Genomic DNA, 18,611 nt, shown 5'->3' with positions numbered 1-18,611 from the left:
AACACAAACAAACCTCATGAGGATTTGCAAACATATGAAATACATGTGCATAAATATGTTTTTTTCTTAAATATACTGTATTTGAATAAGAAGTGTGTGTTGTACTCACTGTGTCCACTTGGAAAAGAGTGAGATTCCTAAGGGAAAAAAAGAGAATAGAAGTTATTTTCATGAAGCTATAAAATGCATTTGTAGAAGTGAATACTAAATGAAACAGGATTATCGTTCCTCTAGTTTCTGCTTGTTGATATTGACAGGCAAGCATAAAATAAACACCTAAAAGTGTTTTAACCATTTCAATTATTACATTACATGTGTATACGTCAATTTTAGTTTGTATAACACAAAAAACGCATTCTGTTTCTCTGCATTGTTTTACCAAGGTCTGTTTGCCCTATACAACCAACTAAAGCTTAAACCTTATTCATCATGACAGTCATTCCACACAGGGACTGGTGCTATGCTGACCTTGGTGGGGAATGGAAACTTGGAGGGCTCTGTTTTGCAGGGGGTGTGTATGGCTGTCAGCGGAGGGGGCCACGACTGAGTCATTTCCTGAAAGAAAGGAAGAAAAAACACACGGGGAAAAAATGTGAAAATGAGTTGTAAGGTGCGAGTAATGCTCTTTCATTGACTCCAGAATAAGGCTTTTCTCTGAATACTCACGATGGACCATAACATTTATTTACATACCTTCAGAATCTCATCGACACAGTTGGCATCACCAGATCCCTGAAGATAGAAACATCTCAATCAACACGTGTTTATGAATAACAGGATGGTCATTGCAGTGGGTGAAAGGCAGCTTCCATTTTAAGTGGCACGAGTCATTCAATAGGCATTTTATGGGAAGTTCAAATGTGCCAAGTGCAGCATGCTGAGAGGTAATATATTCATTTCCATTATACAGTCTATATACCCTACATGAAAATTCTGCTACAATAGATTTTGCGGCTGCACTACTTCCTTTTACAATCAAAGCTTTTCTTGAGGTTTGTTTACTATCATAGGAACTTTGATTTAATTGATCCTAAGTGCCACATAAAAAAACAGAACACCCCTTAATGAAAAGCCTGTAGATGAGCCTTACCTCCACAGGCTGTGAAGGGATCTTGAGTTTGGAAAGTGAGGCCTTGCTGTTAGACTTCATCTCTCCCATGGTGCTGCTGTGCGACTGTCCACTGTAGCTTTCTGCTTGTGAGCTTTTGGTTTCCGCCGTTTCCTGGCCGTCCATAGGCCGCACATACGCTGTGGGCTTCTGCAGCATGGAGCCAGGCTTGGACATGAGAGACGGGGGAAAGGCCTGACTCGAGTGCTGTCCAGTGGGGAAGGAGGTGTGAACCCGTGAGGGAGAGTCCCAGTTGGCCTCTCGGTCTCGCGGGGACTTGGAGCGGTAGCGCTCTTTACTGTGATGCTGTTCGGCGGACAAGGAGCCCCGCAAGTGGCTGTTGCTGCCGGAGGAACTCAGAGAGCCCTTGGCCGGACTTGATGTGTGTGACTTGGAGTGCTCTGACCCTCCGCTGTGTTTACTCGACTTCTTTTCCCGCACCTCCCCTCCGTGTCTTTGGCTACTGCTGCTGCTGCCGCTACTGCCGCTGCCCCTTTGGCTGCCGTGCCCGCCCTGAAGTCCGGAGCGTTTCCCAGACTGGGATGAAGATCCACCTGCTGCGGGGCCAACAGGAGTCCACTTGCTGCTGCTGCCACCGCTACCGACGGCACGCTGGTCCCCCCCAAACAAAGGTGGGCCCGATTTCTCCTCAGAGGAAGACGAGCTGTTAGAAGGTTTACCGCCAAGCTTAGGAAGTGTGTCACCAATCGGCTCTTTCATCTCGTCGTAATTGCCCAGCATGCTCTGAATACGGCTTGACAGTTTATCTTCCTTGCTGGACTGAAGAGAGAAGCAGAGAAAGGGGGAGGGAGATGTGGGAAAGAGGACAGTTTGATGATGATGATGATGATGAAAGAAGAAAAAAAACAAGACAGACGTAGAAAAAAAAAAAAAAAAGGGGAAAACCATTGAGAACAAATGAACAGAGGAAAGGCAGACAGGAGAGAAGAGGGGGCAGAGAAAACAGTCATTATGGGCACAAGTTCAACACTTGGGTTAATTGCTTTGCATCAAAAACATTGAAAATGGAGAAAATGCATCACTGCAACAAAGGAAAACTTTAAATCACTAAATAAAAAAGAACACCGTTGAAAAGTAGAGTTACATCTGACAAAAGGAAGAAACCAATTATATACTAAAGCGCGTGTCGTCAGTTTTTCCTTGAAAATAATCGATTGAACGTAGGGAACAGCCAATCACGTGGCTAGCTTGTTCAACACGGGCTCACAAGAGTCCACACCTATCAGTTAACACAGATAAGAGACTACCCAGAGTCCCCACACAGAAGTTAATCAATCACTTTGAGGCCACAGGTTCCAGCCGACCTGCTAGCAATCAGCCGTGACACTCAGTGCACAATATCCAGTTTCACATGAAGCCTCAGACCTCCCGTTTTGTTTGACAGATTCACGCAGAGGGTGAGGAAACACAAGCCGTTATCTGTAGCTGGAAATCTTAACTAGCTTGGTCATAACATGCAGACACCACTACCTACTGCTAGCACGGCCTGCCTCACACGTGTGTAGCTGGTGAAGTGAAGCATCATCCAGTTTCTTATGGGGGGTTGTTTGTAGTGAGAGCAGTGATGACGTGCTGCATTAGGATATTAATAAACCTCCAGTTGAACAGCAAAAACCTTAGCTTTTTGTAAACAACATAATGCGAGTACTTGAAAGGACAAAAGTATGGCACCTATACATGTTGGCTGATAAGGATAAAAACAAAAAGGGAGTAAATGAAAAACACCTGAATCATTACACAGTTTGTTCCCTGTTTACAGAAGAATGACTGCAACACCGTAGTGTGTTGGCAGAAGAAAAACAGTCTGTAAAAATAAGAATGTGTTCCTGTAAACAGTGTATAACTACAGGTTGTTTGTGTACAGCTCGTTTCCTTTTTTAGAAACTTTCTCAGGACCCTGTTTAGGAACTCAGGAACTTTACTTCCATGTTGATCAAATGAACCATGTTGAGCCTTTGGTTCCTGCCCTGCAAACAGTCCCCGGTCATCGGACAGTTCTTCCCTGCTAGCCAGGGAACTAACCTTTCCAACATTTCAACACTTCAAACAGTAAATTACAAAAGATCAAAAACACTAATTGCCATCTCTCTCCAAGTTATCTGCTGTCTTTGCAAGATGCCAACCCATGAAATCATTTTTTCATCTGTTACTTGTAAAATGTAGCCCAGTCTTGGTGGTTCTCAAAATGCAGTAAAAGGACAGCTTTAATGTATTGAATGGATCTGTGATTTTTTATTTTCCCCTTTGTTTTGGCCAACTAGATCTTGGCACTATTAACAAACACGCACATTCAATAATCACGATATATATTTATACACTCGGTATGCTCTATTGTAACAAAATACCAATTTCGAAGTTTATCTTTTAACAGATCTTTTCCTTTTTTTATTCTGTGCAGCTGAGTAAGAAGTGGTGAACTCTGCACCATAAAACTGTTACAGCTTTGCTGGTCTACATCTGGGAGGCCACAGCTGCAGCTGCATGCACACATGGCCTGCAGAACACAGTAAACCTCCACTTAGTGAAGCATGACAGAGATGGAGGAAAAAAAGTCAAACTGAAGCTTACATAAGACTCTGGGAAGAGATGGAAAGTGTAGAAGAGCAAGTGACTCAAACAGAAAGCTTTTTCCATTTTTCTTTTGTACTACACAGGGTGAGTAACGCTTCTTAAAGAGACTCATTCAAGGTATCTAAACCTTCACTCAAACTTTTATCATTAAATCCCAATTGTTCAAAAAAAGAGTTTACAAAATGTGTGTTCCCACTGCAATCAAAGCATAATGTTACTTTGTTTATTTGAACAGCTGTTCATATTAACCGTTGTTTTGCTCAGGGTTAATAAAAGCTTAGCTAGCTCTGATTTGCTCCGTCTGGTGTGAGATGCAATGAGACAAATCTGCAGATGGGATAGTTTCATTTAAATGATTGTTTTGTTACTTCAGTGACAGTGTATATGAAAACCCAATTAACGTATAAAAAAAACAAGCAAGTATATTCAGATTCAAGGGGAACCCTAACCTTCAGAAACATAACTGCTCAAATGAAGCCTTTTCCAAGCGTTCAAAACAAACAAACACGAACCCGGGCTAGAGATTCTGAAGACCGAAGAATAAACATGCACCATAAAGCTTATTTCCCCTGTGCAAATGTCAAGGGCTTTTTCCTTCTTCAAAGTCAGCTTTTTACCTTTCACTTTGTTTTGGTCCAAAACACACGGGCCAGCACTCATCGCTCACCTCGGCTCCCATTTTCTATTCCCAACCTGTCAGGACACATTCCTCTGTGCCGCTTTGATGGCTCACTGTAGCTAGGAGAGGAGCCACTTGACTCGGCTAAAATCTGGTTAGTGGCAAAGATTAGACCAGTTTAAAGAAGTCAAATCCTCTTTACAATTATAGTGGCCGGGTGGGAGCTGGCAGGCCTACATCTATGTGTTTCTGTGAGCACAGAAGGAAGACACGCGGGGGAAAGGGGAGTGTAGTGATCTCATGTTTACCTTCTTCAGCTGCACTACCAAACACCTAACTGAAGACAGGTGTTTTCAGTTTAGAGCTTTAGTATCTTGTGCAGAGTTAGTCAATAGCTTAAATACCCTGGAGAGAATATTATCTAAATTTAATTCACGACACGTTTTTTGAGAATCATCCGGTATGTTTTTTGAATACATATGAGTAACACCACCACATACTGCGTTGCACACAGATCAGCCAATTACAGCTCAGAATGTGTGCCAGATCATCTGGTTAAAAGAAAGAAAAAGGACTGTCATCGTCAGTAGAGCTTGTTCCAACATGTCCCGCATGGCTATGAAAGCATTTTGAGAGTTTACCCTGTTAAGCCTTCATCAAACAAACCATAAACAAAAACCAAATCTGCAGGATCCTGAAGATCGTTGTTAAAAAAGGAAAATATATAAGCAATTCTTGACTACAACTTGAACTGACATCAAGTCATTGAATTACAACAGAACGTTTTTTTTCCAGACTGTAGCAATGCAGGAATGCAGTCAAACATGTGTTACATAATGTGTGCACACACTCACATGTGTACAAAGACACGCAAAGCAAAGAGTGTTTCCAACTTTGCCACAGAAGCCTGTAGCTAAACATTCTTCTGAGTAAAGCAGGCACAATTGACGAAGGTATGATGACTAAACTGTACTATGGTCAGTTCTCACTTCCTGTCGTGATTACTTCTAAATAAATTGACTAATCAACTACATGTCAACACTGAATGACAGGTAAATAAACTTACCACTTTGTAGGGTTCGGGGAAGAGAGGTGAATTTGCTGGAAAGGCCTCTCCTCCTCCCTGCTGGATTTCTTGATTTCTCCTTTCTCTTTCTTTCATTCGGAGCACATTCCGGTCCTCACGGTTCATGTTGCTAATAACGCAAACAGAACAACAAAAAGTCAAGATAAAAACACGCCGAGGAGAGACTGTAAACACACTTCTTATCCCGTGGCTTTACAGGGATGGCTACAAACTGCGCAGTATCCTGAAAGAAAAACGTCCCAAAGAATTACTCTTAAATGGTGAGGCAACAACTCCGGTTCAATTTCCAGCTATGACTTCTTGAGAAATGAATATTAACTAGAGGAAGTTTCCAAATGTTCACCACAAACCATACTGCTGCCATAATCTACCCTCTAATATGAGTCAGTAGGTCCATCGTTATTGAAACCCACACATCATGAACAGAGAGTGGATCCCAGAGATAACCTATAGAGAAAGTAGTCTCCAATAGGTTTAGGCTGGTCTACACAATGCTCAGTAAACTACTTGAACTGCAAAGAATCTGCTTGTAAAGATGGTTCAGGTAAATGTGTCATCCACCTGAAAACAGTCAGTTTACAAATAGTCCTCCAATGAGAATAGAGCTGCAAGATTATTAATGATCTGATTCCAGCTTGTTCAATTTGAGTGGTAAAAGGCATCGGAGGAAACACTGATAAGACATCTTACGGACCAAACAACGAATTGAAAAAAATAATCAACAAGGAAAATGTGTTATGGTTGTTGCAACCTTAATTTACAAGTTTATTTATTACAATGTGTGGGGTTGATAACTTGAGTGGAATAGAATACAACTCCATAACTGTGAGCTAAACCAACTATCCATTTGTTCTTGGCATAATGTGTGTGATGAACATATGGAAAAAGGAAAAAAGAAGACTTCGGTTACAGAAAGCAACTACCGGTACACAGCTTGTAAAACAAGAACAAGCTAATTGGCCAGGCGTGTCGCAAGTCATTCAAGTACGAAACTTCTAACTCTTTCCATGACAACAATGACTTTAACGCTGTAGTGAGTGTGCCAGTATGATTATACCACAACTAGCCAGCCTCCTCGTGGATTACTATCATGACACACAGGGTGGTTATTCAGCTGAATGAATGAACAGATGAAATGCAGAGACAAAACTGATTTCAGAAAAGGAACAAATTAACTACACAGAGATCTTTAAACGAGAACTGGTAGATTAACTATTCCAAATGTTTAGACTTTCAGTGTCCTGGACAAATGTGCACATTTTCTACATGAGATCGGATTAGGAAAATGAAGCAATAGTATTCTATTGACTATGTTTTGCAAGCTCTTGAAAAAAACTGTTTGATGTAGTAGTTTTTTTTTAACAACTTCTCACTGGTTATCTGTGAGCTTATCAGAAAGTCTAAATAGTAATTTCACAACCAACCTCTTAACAAAGCCTCTGCCTGTTTTGCATCATCAACACCCAACTCTGACTCATCGCTCACAACAGGCTACGTGATTTACGCACTAAAGCTATGAGACATTAAACCAAATTTCAGCATGCATCCAAGGACGCTGAACTTTTGAGACACTCCATTAACACCAGTTCTTTCAGGAGAGGCGTAAAAAAAAAAAAAAGGAAATCCTATCTGTCATTCAAACTTCCATCAACTCCCACTGCCATCACCTCTGGATTTATTTTTGACTTACAGCACAGCTAAGAATTCAGTTTCAACTATACATTTTCTAAAACTAAACAACAGTCAGGCAGAATAACACACTTAGTCAAACGTGAGACTTCTTTTTCAGACAAAAACGGTCTACTACAGTTTACCATTTACTCACACCACATCAAGTAAATCCATCTTGATGTTAGCCATTTGGTCTTTTCTACCACCCAGCTGACAAGCACCAAGTATCATTTGAAGGTCTATCAAGCTTTTAATGTAATCTGTGGTGAAGGAAAAGGCCAATGTCAAGGCCTGTAAATAACATAATCTACATCTTCCTGGTTTAGAAAAATACATCTAACAAAATGGTTATGTACCAAAGTTGCATTTAGCATGCTGTTACCACACGTATATTTAAATGAGCACGCCAATGTCGGTTTTGGCGAGGGGCTGAACGTGTGAATGGGCCACTGTTAGCACAGAGTTAAATGGTCAAAAGCCTGAGGCACAGAATCCTTTGTAAACACTGCTCATGTCCATTCTGCCAAACTAATTGAGCCAATCTGTTGGTTTTTACGAGTTGAACAGTGGGTTACACCCTGCTATACTGTAGCACAGCACTTAACATCTTCAAGCAGGAGGCTCAATTGTCTGCTACTGGTTTCTACGGGAGAATAAATGTTTGTATTTAGACCCATTGCAGCCAGCAGTCTCTTCTATGTGTGTGCCTTTGCAAAAATCTGAAAAAGTGACATTTTCATGACATCTATCAAGGAGAAAGGAAAAGCTAAACATATCCTCTTTCTCCTATGTTGGTTTTGGAAAGATCACTGTAGTCCTCTTAATGGAGAAAAAAAAACAAGTTTATTTTTAATAATGACGCCAAGTATGCAAATGGGACAAAGAATGTGAAAAACATGGTGCTTTACACCAACAACTAAATCAAATGACAGTAAAACAATGCCTCTGTGAATATTACCAGACATGTTCTAAAAACTTTGTTTGTTTTGTTTGAATCACTTTAGGTTTCAAAACCCCAAACAAAAATAATGATTGTAACAGACTTTGAGGCAAAGTAAATATGAAAAGTCCTATAGGAAGCAAACTTTTCTGTTTAATGGCATGTTTAAATGACCTGTAAATGAATCAAAAACTATTCAAGAAACACAATTAAAATGTATTTATTCTTTAACAACGTTGAACCTGCTTCTGTCTGCATGAAGGGGGGGGGGGGGGGTTCCCACATGCCAACGTAGTGTTTACAACATGGATAGAGCGAAAAGTAAATACTACAACATTAGTCTCATGTTTAACATGACAGAGCAACTACTACCACTTGGTGGAGAGGTTCCCCCCCCCATGGTATTCATAAGCCAAGTATTTAGGAATTGCCTGGTAAAAGATGGCCTTATATGTCCAATGTAAATTGACCAAAATGGTGGGATGTTCACAGATATGACTCAATACCAGCAAATGTAGCTGCCATTAAACCTGTGGGCTTCTGGGGGAAAAGCACTAGAGGGCACCTATCCTAATATTATATATCAGCCAAGTTCGGTAAATACCCAAGACATGCAATTTAATTTGTAATTATTTGCAGAGCAAACATTAAGAGGAACAGATCATAAGTGAACATCGATTTGAATTTTTGGTTGATCGTGCATCCAAGGCCCAAGCCCTGCGGTGTTGATCAGCTGCCAACATAGTAAGGAAGGCAATGTTTTTGTTTGAATATAAGAAAAGCTTTGCTTAAGCAAATACATTTTCACAGAGCACAAGTCAAAATGACATTTACTTTGATCAAATTGTGGTCTTCAAGCTAGATCTACTGCAATCATTCAACAGTGTGCCAGACTGAAAAGGTCAAAGTCTGCAGTTCACTCTGTACCTCAATCAATCTGCTCATTGGTCTCTTTCTAACTCACAACATAACATCCAGGTCACGTCTTCAACACAATAAAAAAGAAAGGCAAAGAAGTGATGGTCATCTGAGCACCATGAATACAGGACAGGGATTCTGTGAGACAGGCATTCAAGTACGACCAGCCAAAACTAAATCTGTAGGACTTGTACAACATAGTGAAAACAAAGCTTTATTCTTTCAAGAGGAATAAGTCAAGCAGCCAACTAGCTGTGCATTTCTTACCCTGACTGAGAGGCCATGGCCCCGACCACTGAAACATTGGAAGGAGGAGGGAGGAGGATTCAAAGGATCTCCCAGGGATTCAGAAGTATTCTCGTTATGACTTTGTCAGCCTAAATTTCAACGGCAACTTCCTCCGGTGAAGACACCCTGGCCCTCTTTTCTTTCAAAATCTTGCTGTGGCCGTCCAGCTGGAAGAGTGTAACTACAGTTTCTTTACTCGAAGGCACAGCTCATTTCCTTGGAGTGGTGACAAATCTGACTTAGGGAGGGGAGGCGACTGCTCGTTCTCGGTAGATACCACATCCACAAACAGCGGGGGTGGTCAAATGCTAAATGAAGTGTAAGGGGAGCAGTTGCTTTTGTTTGTTTGTGTTGTGGTGTGGTGTGGTTTTGAGATTTAAATGAGTTTGAATAACAAGATGGGGTGTGGGTGAGTGTGTAAATGTTCATGGTAAAATCAGGGCATAATGTTATGGAAGCACAACAAGGCAACACAGATTTATAAATACTCCTGAAACAGTGTAATACATATCTATGAACTGATTACACCTTCAAGTTTAAATTAAAGTAGAGAAAGAGCAAGAAAAGACAAGGGAGTAAAGTCTTTTGGCAGATTATCACACTTTAAAAACTTTTTAAAAAGAAAAGAAAATCAAGAGCAGTAAAACAAAAAGGGGATCAAATAAGAGGTTTCATTTAAAGAGGATGAACAAATCAAATGAGCTGGGTTTGAAAACAGCCATACAGCTGGATTAATTTGCAAATCAGCATCACAGCCTGTAAGGAAATTAACATCTACAGGGAGCAAGACAGTATTAAGTGAGCAGTAAGGGGAACACAGTTTCACCTCTCTTTGAGAATGGAACGATCCAGCTTGTCCCATAAAAGGAGATGTTATTTTACACCACAGGGCCTCTCCTCCGTGTGATGTCACTGCCCTCAGTAAGACCCAGCCAATCAGGGCCCATCTTTCCATCAACAACCTCCCTCCCCCTCCCTCCCTCCCCCACTATGCTTAGAGCACAGGGCAGAGCACCATGCAGCCTGTTAAAGAGACAGCGCTCAGTTTCTAGCATGCAGGTTGTTACAAACGAGAAATGTTTTCACCAGCTATTCATCATGACGACAAATGTTCTAGCATCACAATAATTGTATATATCGGGTACTAAGATTTGCAACAACATGCCATTACCTTTTTTCAGACTTATTATAGCTTGCATTTATGTTTTTGACAAAGCATCAGTTTATTTTTAAGTTTCCACTTTCCATTTGTAATGCATGAGGTGCTGTTTAATCTTACGGCATAATGCAAAGTCAAAGACAAAAACAATGCTAAGAGTGCCAGCTTCTTTTCTGTATTGCCCGGCCACGGGTTCCAACTAAACGGGGGATTTCACTTCTACCACTTGGTACATCTACTCTGAATAGCTTTCAGTTGCAACAAATGGAAACTACAAACTAAAAGCAGGGCAAAAATATGGAAGTTGACTAAACAGCTGAAACTTTGTGATCAACGTTCTCTTGGCATTGTTTGTAAAAATAGTGTCAACCTTACACACAAAACATATGACATCCACATTTGGGAACCCCATTTTACATTTGGAAATGTATAGCTGGTCTGTAGACAAAGCAGTAAGGAAAACGTTACCAAACAATAAGGAGGATATGTTCTCCATGTTGTCTATGATCAGGGTTGATGTTTTCGGAAATCCTGCATTAGTTTGAAAAATTAAAATGTAATGATATATAATATTAAAAAACACATTTGTATGATATTTCTGTTTACTTGTAGTCAGTTATTTTCAGCTCATCAATTATAAATGCCATATATAGAATTTGTTATCAATAGAAGCAGGATGCTGTCCAAGGTTGATTTAATCAATAACAAATCATTAGGTATAAAATGCAACTCAGCACCTAGTAACGTATGATACTATGGAATGAGTGCTCATTCACTGGGGCACACCAAGTTACTTTAATGTGAATCTTGGTTATTCAAAAACAATTTGGCACCATATTAAATCACTGATATTATCAATAATGTGTATACATCAGACATCAAAACGTGTCATCAGAAGTTTCCAGTATTCATTCAACTCCTGTGTGCAAAGAGTATTTGACATTGCATGTGAACAACACATCGTCAGTAGCGGGTACAGATGGGCAGTCAGTGCCACCTCCCCTGATGCTTTTGAAGCAAACCTGCTGACAGTAGGCATTCCAGACAGAGAACCCATTCAAATGCTGCAAACCTGCCTCATATTAGCAGCTGTTAGGGGAAGAGTGCTGTCAAAACTACATGCCGATGGTAGGCTTGGAATAAATACAAATTCCATGTCAAGATTATCCTGACTAAAATAAATGCAATTTAGGATATATCCAATAATCAAAAAATGCTTAAAACTATTACTAGTGTTATTTAATCATAGGGTACTCTACATAAATAAATGAAACGATAAACAGAAATAAAAACACAGAAACATTGTGTGAAGCTCTTCTTTCTTATACGAGATCATTTGAAAATCAGGCTCTATTTTACCACTTCTCTACATGTACTGCAGTCAATTTAGTGTAAGAGATTATTATATCGCAATCCTCATCAAAATAAACTTTAGTGTCCCATACGTAGCAGCTAGGATAAGCTCTCTTTCAGAAATGTTAAGATAAAAAACAATCCTAAAACATCTAAATACTTTCCTTGGGGAACACAAATGCTAAGATATAGTAGATTGGAATTGCAAAGACATAATTCGACACTAATTGGGGTAATGAACAAGCCAAGTAAAATAATAAAAAAGTGATTTGGCCCCTTATGTTAGAGGCAGATGTCAAAATGAGGATTACGTCAGAGTATTTGGAATGCTTTCTTCAGCTTTACCATGTCTATAAGGCTTCCTAGTGACTTTAGCATATCAAAACAAGACTAAGTCTTGATTGGCATGTTCTCTAAACAACTGCTTTTATCCTTTCATCGAGGCTGGGTCAGGTTTGAAGCATTTTGAACTGAGTCACTGCCTGGAAAGCCTCCACTCAGCAGGTGTGCATTATCTGAATTGAGGGGGGGGGGGGGGGGGGGGGGGGGTGGCGGTCGCATTTACAATAAGAGCCAAGTGCTGTGACGGTTCTTTATTTTAAAGCTAATTAATAACAGATTAATTCAGAAGCGTTTTTATCTCATCATCGAGCAAACCTGTTTACTGAGATGTAAAGAGTATCTTTTAAGATAAACACAAGTCACTCGGCTGTTAATATATAAATGTGTTTAGTGAAAGGCGTCATTTATGTCTAAGAGAGAAGGCCTTTACGTTGATTGCATCACCCTCTTCACCTGTCTCTGAACTATGTAAAGTTTGTTTTAACAAAAACAAAACACTCCTTTGGCCTTCATTCAGTATTGAATCAACATGCTAGGGTGCATGGTCCTACACAGTTCCAGCAAGTGCAGATTTATAATGTTGGACAGCTCGTCTAAAGCTGTGAACGGTTTTACCAATGGGAAAACTCCTGGGGTTAAAGTTGACATTTTGCAGAATTGAGATAAACAAGATTTACAAGCAAATATATGGAGGAAAACATGCTGAGTTCCTGACAATAGCTCAACTGCTAGGGATGTCAATGATTAATTCATGAGAATATATATACACAGTGGGGCAACAAAGTATTTAGTCAGCCACAAATTGTGCAAGTTCTCCCACTTAAAAAGACGAGAGAGGCCTGTAATTTTCATCCTAGGTATACCTCAACTATGAGAGACAAAATGAGAAAAAAAAAGAAAATCCAGAAAATCACATTGTCTGATTTTTAAAGAATTTATTTGCAAATTATGGTGGAAAATAAGTTTTTGGTCACCTACAAACAAACAAGATTTCTGGCTCTCACAGACCTGTAACTTCTTCTTTAAGAGCCTCCTCTGTCCTCCACTTGTTAACTGTATTAATGGCACCTGTTTGAACTCGTTATCAGTATAAAAGACACCTGTCCACAACCTCAAACAGTCACACTCCAAACTCCACTATGGCCAAGACCAAAGAGCTGTCAAAGGACACCAGAAACAAAATTGTAGACCTGCACCAGGCTGGGAAGACTGAATCTGCAATAGGTAACTAGCTTGGTGTGAAGAAATCAACTGTGGGAGCAATTATTAGAAAATGGAAGACATACAAGAACACTGATAATCTCCCTCGATCTGGGGCTCCACGCAAGATCTCACCCCGTGGGGTCAAAATGATCACAAGAACGGTGAGCAAAAATCCCAGAACCACACGGGGGGACCTAGTCAATGACCTGCAGAGAGCTGGGACCAAAGTAACAAAGGCTACCATCAGTAACACACTACGCCGCCAGGGACTCAAATCCTGCAGTGCCAGACATGTCCCCCTGCTTAAGCCACTACATGTCCAGGCCCGTCTGAAGTTTGCTAGAGAGCATTTAGATGATCCAGAAGAGGATTGGGAGAATGTCATATGGTCAGATGAAACCAAAATAGAACTTTTTGGTAAAAACTCAACTAGACGTGTTTGGAGGAGAAAGAATGCTGAGTTGCTTCCAAAGAACACCATACCTACTGTGAAACATGGGGGTGGAAACATCATGCTTTGGGGCTGTTTTTCTTCAAAGGGACCAGGACGACTGATCCGTGTAAAGGAAAGAATGAATGGGGCCATGTATCGTGAGATTTTGAGTGACAACCTCCTTCCATCAGCAAGGGCATTGAAGATGAAACGTGGCTGGGTCTTTCAGCATGACAATGATCCCAAACACACCGCCCGGGCAACGAAGGAGTGGCTTCGTAAGAAGCATTTCAAGGTCCTGGAGTGGCCTAGCCAGTCTCCAGATCTCAACCCCATAGAAAATCTATGGAGGGAGTGGAAAGTCCGTGTTGCCCAGCGACAGCCCCAAAACATCACTGCTCTAGAGGAGATCTGCATGGAGGAATGGGTTAAAATACCAGCAACAGTGTGTGAAAACCTTGTGAAGACTTACAGAAAACATTTGACCTCTGTCATTGCCAACAAAGGGTATATAACAAAGTATTGAGATGAACTTTTGTTATTGACCAAATACTTATTTTCCACCTCAATTTGCAAATAAAGTCTTTAAAAATCAGACAATGTGATTTTCTGGATTTGTTTTCCTCATTTTGTCTCTCATAGTTGAGGTATACCTAGGATGACAATTACAGTCCTCTCTCATCTTTTTAAGTGGGAGAACTTGCACAATTGGTGGCTGACTAAATACTTTTTTGCCCCACTGTATATATAAAATGGTCTCTAAAGTTGAACTCTTATAATAAAGCGTAACAATAAATGCTAAAGCTTTTAAAAAGGAAAAGTACACTCTTAATCATGACTGTTAAAATTGAATGCATCATAAACAATATTTTTCCTCAGAGAGCAGTCTGTGCTATAATGTGACACTGTGATATCTGCCTGCCTACAAATAGAAACATAACCTATAGCTTACTACTCTGAACCTCTAAATAAACCTTTGCACTCAGCAGAGCGTGCCTTTTGATACACGCTGGGGCCAAATGTGAATGCAGTGGCCACCTGAGGAAAAATCAAATTACATAATTCGTAAATTGAGGGTCAATTGCCTTGCAGTTTCCTGCGTGTGCCATGCATGAGAAGCTTTTGTTGGAACAATAAGCTTTCTGAAATCACTTATTAAAAAAAGTTTGGGGTAAGTAACACAAAAATAAGTACTCCTAATTCTCCTTTGACTCCTCCGGATCCATCTGACAGACTGGGATTGTTACTGTTTATGTTACTGATCCACTTGTTATTGCCTTCAAAGCACTATCCTGCAGAGAATTGTCCTTTATCAGAAGTATTACATTAAACTGGTTCAACTGATGTTCTCATTTCAAGAAGAGCAATATTATAGGGCAGTATCTCAGAGCCCGGCCGTGTGCCAGCTCTGTGAAATTAAATGGCCTTAATGAGCTTCACCTCTACCGGACTACATAGCCTCATGAGAGCTTAACTCACACCCTAAAGAACACAAGCTGAAGAACAGATGCATGAGGTCAGGACACAGTGAGTAGCATATTTTTCTGCTGTGTGAGCACCAGCACTGAGGGATAAAAAAAGAGAGCTGCTGATGTCTGATTAGATTTGGGCTAATTCATCTGGCAGACCCTGGAAGAGCCTTCAAACAACTTACTTTCAAAAAGCCTCTCTTAGTAAAGGTAATAAGATCTGATTAAAAAACACATAGCTGAAGACTCAATTAGCTCTTACTTTGGGCAGGGTTAAAAGAATATAACGGCTTGAATCAGAATAGTTTATTTATCCCGGGGGACAATTGGGTTTCGTGACAGTAGCATTGGCACAATAAAGAAACCTTGATTGCTATGACTACTACATTCATTTTTATAATCTTAGGGAGATCAAGGGGATGAAGACAGGATTAGTTAGTATTCCAAAGCATGTGCTATTTTCAGACAACCACTACGTTTTGAAAAGGGCAGCCTAACAACCCTGTTGTTGTTGAAAAGTCTGGACCTAGGTATTGCTCATGACACTTTCCAAAACTCCAGCCTGGAAAACCACACTGTACCACAACTGCAACGTACAATAGTTGTGTCAAAGCCAAAGAAAACATGCACCCACTCCTCTGTCTGGAACGGACAAACAAGTCGCCATAACATCTCAACAGAACATGTGCATGTGCCCGTCACGTAACAACAGAGGAAACGGTTATACTGAAGCCACAGAACAAAACCTAAACAGGAAGTGAAGAGGATTTCACAGTGAGATGCGTCACAGAGCACTAGTTGACAGAAGAAAAATAACATTATCTGCTACAACACACTTGTCACCTTCACAAAAACGTTTGTCATGAAAAGCATTTCAATTAGGTTGTTTACTTGGTTGCTTAAACAAAAAGTAGTTTCTTTATATTCCCATAAATTAAAAGTACTGACATTGGGAGTAACCCAAATATAGGCCGACAAATAGGGCCTCAACTAAAGATTATTCTCATTACAGATTATTTTTCTGATCTATAAAATGTCAGAAAATACTGAAATAGGTCATCTGAATTCCTTAAAGTCCAAGGTTTGTTTTTAAATGACTTATTTTGTCAGTCCAGAAACATCGTAAATAATCTACATATTTAGGAAGCGCCAACAGCATTTCCTGAATGACAATTAAACTTAGAAAAGTTTAATCAATCATCAAAATAGTTAACACTAATTAATCGTCAACAAATCATGTAGCTCTGTTGACTAATGTGTCCTTTGTTGGCTTAAGAGTTCATGATCCTGTGCTTACCCTTAACCCGATTTGTACTTGTATTGTATTTTAGATTGTAGTGCCTTCATCTTGTAATTATTTTAAGTAGTAAAAAGGGAAATGTTTTCCTTTTGCTTCTTTTAAAGGAATTACTACATTTATGACACTGTAAAACGAACCCTTTAACATACTGTAAACTTTATAAACAACTGCACCCACAACACAGAAAAGTTGAACCTCCATGAACCAGCTGACTACAGATGTTGGGCTGCTCACAGCTACCTGCCATAAATGAGTTCATGACCCCCCCCCCCCCACACACACACACACACACACACACACACACACCACCACCATGATGTGTGAACCAAGATGAACAAGCTGATAGCAATGTCATTTTCTCCATGTGTGTCAACTGAACCTTCTTGATACACACACATTGACAGTGGTATTCCTAATTGTTACTTAACTGTGGACTTATGATGCATTTTATGGCCCTTCCCCCAACTGTGGCACGTAAAATGGCTTCCTGGAAAAGCATATCAGCTGTCCCTTTGCGAGACCAAAGCTCGACACATAAGCTATTCTGTTGCCTTCCTATTTTACATATATACTTTTTAGTCATTAGGATTCTGACTGAAGACAGTTAGGAGAGGCACCGAGAGCAATCTGCTATAATACATTCATTATACGACGTGCGGACGCTACAGGACAACAATCCAAAAGTTTTGGCTCGTCACTATGAAAAAAGATGAATGTTGTGGGCCTAGCATTTGTTAAATTGTGCTGTTATCGGCAGAGAAAATGCACCAAAGTATTGCTCGTTTCTTAATTGTCCATCGTTTAGAATGAACCTATAGTTAGATTTGAGAAGTGGATAACAGTTATGTGCATGATAAACAAACTGCGAGGAGCAGCTGTTTGTTCTGTTCACTCGAATATCACATAATAACCTCCGTCTCGATAAAACAAAGTACTAATTGTAATAAAACGTATGCATGTAAGGCATGTCAAACTTGGCTAAACAGAGAAAAACACAAACATTAGACGTAATGAATGACCTGTTAGCCAATATAACATGAACACAAACATGATCACTACTACTGCGGTGTTAGCCCTACATTTTGAGGACAGGAAGCCACCACACGAATAAAAAGTAACATTAGGCATTTTGATCATTCCCACAATCAATGTTTGTCGTAATCAAAACTCATAATTAGCTACAACGTTTGACCGTTTAGCAAGAAGCTAACACGCTACCTAGAGGAATACCTGCATCTTTGCCTTAGCATAATGTTAGCGTATTATGGCTATGCTAGCGGCTAGCTAGCTATGAAACCCTTGCAATTTTCTGCAGAATTTTAAATTAACATTCTTTAAAAATGTCAGATTACCACCGAGTACAGTTAATCACCAAATGACGTATTTTTTGATATTCGCCATCCTTACCTCTTGTCTTCCTTTTAGGCCCAAACCATTCTAGCTATTGGAAAGCTCTTTTCTCTTTGTCTTTTCCACTTCCAGTTACACGCAAAATGGACTCAGCAAAATGCTATAACAGCTAAAATAGAAAAACCGAATTGAAGCTATCCATCTTTTCCTTAAAACGCAACTGCGCATCGAGTGGAAAACTAAATAAATTCATTTTGTCTGTCGTTCATTTTATTCTTACTGAACAGAAGTAACTGATAGGTAAGGCTGCTAGCTAAGTTAAGTAGCCAGCAGGTACCACAGACAGGACTGGATGCATGGATGGCAGCAAGCGGTGCTGCCTTCACTTGCTGTCAGAAATATCTTGAGGCAACCACCTTTGTAAACATTATCGGAGTGTAACATTTTTTTAATTTAGAGGAATTATTATTTTGACAGAAGACATATTATCAGTTTACTGAGTTGAAAACGCACCAATAAGGACGTTGATTTAAAGGTAGTATACAATTGTAATCTTTATTGTGACAGCGCAACGATTAATGATCTTGCTAAATCCCATATGATTGAATGCAACATTTGTGTGACGCAAAGGTTGCACTGACTTGACGGTCAGGATGGAAATCATTTTTCGACTTTATTGAACGATAATACTGTGTAAAACTATTCCTAAAGTCAAACATGATTTTAAAAGTGTAATTACACATAGAGGATATTATTCATAAACAACGCATTCATGGTAA

General features: G+C 39.9%; 1 protein-coding gene across 8 annotated transcripts in view; it reads right to left on the bottom strand.

Moving 5' to 3' along the window:
- aff4 (AF4/FMR2 family, member 4) overlaps positions 1–18,201 on the bottom strand; it is a 31,678-nt gene extending 13,477 nt beyond the window's left edge. Inside the window, exons 1-6 of one of the 8 annotated variants that reach the window (XM_079648189.1) lie at positions 17,890–18,201; positions 5,386–5,515; positions 1,091–1,888; positions 694–732; positions 469–555; positions 110–137 (exon numbers count right to left, since the gene is read on the bottom strand). In XM_079648189.1, coding sequence (XP_079504315.1) covers positions 110–137; positions 469–555; positions 694–732; positions 1,091–1,888; positions 5,386–5,511 — 1,078 coding nt within the window. In that variant the 5' untranslated portion in view covers positions 5,512–5,515; positions 17,890–18,201. Of the gene's footprint in view, positions 1–109; positions 138–468; positions 556–693; positions 733–1,090; positions 1,889–5,385; positions 5,516–9,202; positions 9,588–17,889 lie in introns of those variants that run through there. The other 7 variants (XM_079648188.1, XM_079648187.1, XM_079648190.1 and 4 more) reach the window with 7 other exon arrangements.
- Between the last annotated feature and the right edge of the window lie 410 nt (positions 18,202–18,611).

This window comes from Notothenia rossii, assembly GCF_949606895.1.
Source record: "Notothenia rossii genome assembly, chromosome: 9".
NCBI lineage: Eukaryota > Metazoa > Chordata > Actinopteri > Perciformes > Nototheniidae > Notothenia > Notothenia rossii.
Note: the sequence above shows the minus strand (reverse complement) of the source record. Positions and strands in the feature narration are given on the sequence as shown.